Here is a 3679-nt window from a genome sequence, read left to right on the forward strand (position 1 = left end):
TTTGGTTCATTTTCTTTTCTCAATGACTAAGCTCTTTTCTGTATTCTTGAAGATTCCTGTTGTAATGTCCACAGCGGATGGTCAATTCCCAGGGCTTTACTGTTTAAGTTTGCTGAGTAATCCATGGCTTTCTGATGGCCGCACTTTGATTTTATCTTCCATCTGGGGCAGCAGTCAAGTGATACTTTCTGCAAATATTTTGACGTAAGTGTATGGAAACACTTTTTTTTTTCTGTTTTTTTTTTTTTTTGTGTGGCTGGATAACTTGTTTATTGTGCAAACCTTTGTCTTGAGTGTACAATACTTGTGTAATTTAATCACAAAACAGTGCTGAAGTATCACGTATCAGCCCTTCAGGCTCAGATTTTTCATGGAATCTTCTTACATTGGATGGGGACAATGTTATTGCAGGTAACATCAAATGTTAAATATATGTTTTATTTTTTTATTCTTCTTTTATTTGTTTACTTTTGTATTAGATTCAAAAAGTGAGTTAATATCTTTTCTTGTTTCGTTTTTGAAGTCTCTAGCAGTCCAGTGGATGTTCCTCAAATCAACTATGGGTTGCTTATTGATAAAACAAGTAAACATGCAACATGGAGTTGGCTAAATGTATCAAGCCCCATTTTTAAATGCTCCGAGAAGGTCCATTTATCTATTTGCTTTAATTTCTATATTGTTTACAATTTGTTTTTACTTATTTCCTTTTATATGCTCACAATCAAACTATTGAACGATCTATTTACTTCAGGTTAAATCTTTGCTGGCAAATCGTCAGTTTGATGTAATAAAGATTCCAGTGAAGGATCTTTCCGATAGCTTGACAGAAGGTGTTTACATGATATTTCAATTTCTGATTGACAATACATATATGTATATATGTGTGTGTGTGCCTACATACATACATACATATATATATATATATATATATATATCAACACATACATATATATATGTATGTGTGTATATATATATATATCAAGAGTTGGCCTAATGCTTACATTTTAATACAGACTAATACAAAAAGTAACACTGATGAGACCCATAGATTTTTACCATTACATGCCTTGTTATGTTTTTTCTTTCCCTTTGCTGGGTGCTCTTATGACAAAGAGAATGAAAAGATTTTTGAATTCTAGAACACATGTTTAGTGGATACCAATTCTAGTTTTTCTTGTGTTGAAAAGGCATTTGTTCTTATTTCCTGGAGTTTTTAAACGTTGCAGGTGCTAAGACACCTTTTGAAGCTATATTTGTGTCCTCCAACACTAAGACGAATGATGGATGTGATCCATTGATTGTAGTCCTTCACGGTGGGCCCCATTCCGTATCGGCGACAAGCTATTCAAAGTCCTTGGCATTTCTCTCTTCACTTGGGTACAGCTTGTTGATTGTTAATTATAGGTAAATACACATTTCAATTTCTTTTTTCTGGTAAGATTATATATCTTATTCCTTTTCTTTTCTTTTCACTACAACTCATGTACAGTATTTCTATTTTGGGATGAGCATCGGGCGAAATGGGGTACCCGCCCTCATACCCGCTTACTCGGGGTCGGGGAATTCCCATCTGCGAGCCTTTCCTTATACTTTACCCATTTACTCAATAAGAAAAAAATAGGGAGACTAAGGGAAATAGGCCAAGATTTGAGAGGAATTAAAATTAGGCAAATGTTTAAGAGAAGTTAATAAATAGGCCAATCCGATGTAAATTCGGATTTATAGCCAGTTGAAATTCCAAAAATACCCTCTTGATAAATCCAAGATTTACCGTGTATATCCAAAATTTACCATTAGAGTTTGTACGGTTCTTGAAAAAATGATGCTAAGGATTTACCAAGTATATGCAGGATTTATCATTAGAATTTATACCGTCTTTTATCAAGTGATTCTAACTTGGTAAATCCTGAATTTACAGTGTATATCCAGGATTTACCATTAGAGGTTGTACGGTTCTTGAAAAAGTGATGCTAACTTGGTAAATCCTAATCCTAGATTTACCAAGTATATCTTGGATTTACCATTAAAATTTATATTGTTCCTCTTCAAGTGATTTTAACTTGGTAAATCTCAAATTTACCTAAATTTACTGTGTATATTCATGATTTACCATTAGAGTTTGTACTGTTCTTTTTCAAGTGACTTGACAAATCCTGGATTTATTATGTATATCTAGGATTTACCATTAAAGTTTGTATGGCTCCTGAAAAAGTGATGTTAACTTGATAAATCCTGGATTTACTAAGTATATCCAGGATTTACCATTAGAATTTCTACTGTTCTTTTTCAAGTGATTCTAACTTGGTCGATCCTGGTAAATCCTGGATTTACCATGTATATCCAAGATTTACCATTAGAACTTGTACATATCTTGAAAAAGTGATGTGATACAATCTGGAATAATTGTGACGAGTGATGGAAGAATTCTGAGCAAGAAATACTCTGTTTTATGTTTATTTCAAGTAAAAGCTTTCGTACAAGTAGAGATAAATTCGCAGACTATTGGAGAGGTCTGCTAGCTCTCCTCCTAGATATTTCACTACTCACTAAACAATTGCTTGCCTTCCCTCTATTCTCTCCTCCCCTTTTATTCCCTGCTCCCAATAAGACTCACGGAATATCCTAACTAACTCTAACGCAATCCCGAGGCACTCCTTCTAACCAACTTCCTCCTCGAGAACTCCTTCAGCACCCTCCACATAATCCCTTTCCTGTCCTTGGGCTTTCGTCTAGGCCTTTGGTCTCCTAGCGTAGGTGAACCTGATCGGGGCCTTAACATTACCCGCCGCCCAGAGTTTCACCTTGTCCTTGGAAATTGCCGCTGAATAATGGAAAATGGCTCCCACGTAGCCTCAAAGGCGGGAAGTCCACGCCACTGAAGCAGCACTTCGAGCACACCGGGTTGACCGGCCGTTTCGGGGCGAACTCCCAATACCTGCTCGGGTTCCACCAAAAGCTCGTGATCGGCGGACAGCTGAGGGGGAAGCTGGTGGGAGGACTGAATGACACCAATAGCCCGACGAATCTGGGAAACATGAAACACAGGGTGAATTTGGGTACCCTCTGGCAGGCGAAGCTTGTACGCCACGATGCCCACTCGTGCTACAACTTCATACGGACCATAGAAACGGGGAACCAGCTTCTCATTGCGCCGAGTGGCCAGCGTCCGCTGCCGGTAAGGGCGAAGCTTGAGGTAAACCATCCCCAACTGCAAACTGCACGTGCCGGCGGTGCTTGTCCGCTTCCCTCTTCATGCGCTCTTGAGCACAGACCAGATGGTGTTTGAGCTCGTCAAGCACGCCATCCCGGGAGGCCAACTGCTGCTCAACAGAAGAAACTGTGGTAGTTCCTGCGCTGTAACGAACCAGAGCCGGCGGGTCACGCCCATAGAGGATGCGAAACGATGTGGTTTGTGCCGCTGAATGGAAGGACATGTTATACCAATATTCCGCCCAGGCCAACCACTTTTTCCATTGGCGGGGCTTGTCCGAAGCAAAACAACGAAGGTAAGCTTCAATGCACCGGTTCACCACCTCAGTTTGGCCGTCCGTTTGGGGGTGATACGCTGTGCTGCGTTTGAGAACAGTCCCCTGCAAACGAAAAAGTTTGGACCAAAAAGTGCTCAGAAATACCTTGTTGCGATCGGAGACGATGGAACGAGGAATGCCGAGCAACCGGA

The 3679-nt window shown here is 39.8% G+C and overlaps 1 protein-coding gene across 1 annotated transcript in view; it reads left to right on the forward strand.

Moving 5' to 3' along the window:
- Positions 1–52: 52 nt before the first annotated feature.
- Positions 53–3679, forward strand: part of LOC21393572 (acylamino-acid-releasing enzyme 1) — a gene marked incomplete at its 5' end in the record, with an annotated part of 12485 nt that continues 8858 nt past the window's right edge. The window contains 5 exons of the mRNA XM_024162271.1: positions 53–204; positions 329–411; positions 524–645; positions 752–830; positions 1227–1404. Coding sequence (XP_024018039.1) covers positions 53–204; positions 329–411; positions 524–645; positions 752–830; positions 1227–1404 — 614 coding nt within the window. The remainder of the gene's footprint in view (positions 205–328; positions 412–523; positions 646–751; positions 831–1226; positions 1405–3679) is intronic.

Source organism: Morus notabilis, unplaced genomic scaffold (assembly GCF_000414095.1).
Source record: "Morus notabilis unplaced genomic scaffold, ASM41409v2 Scaffold266, whole genome shotgun sequence".
Taxonomy (NCBI): domain Eukaryota; kingdom Viridiplantae; phylum Streptophyta; class Magnoliopsida; order Rosales; family Moraceae; genus Morus; species Morus notabilis.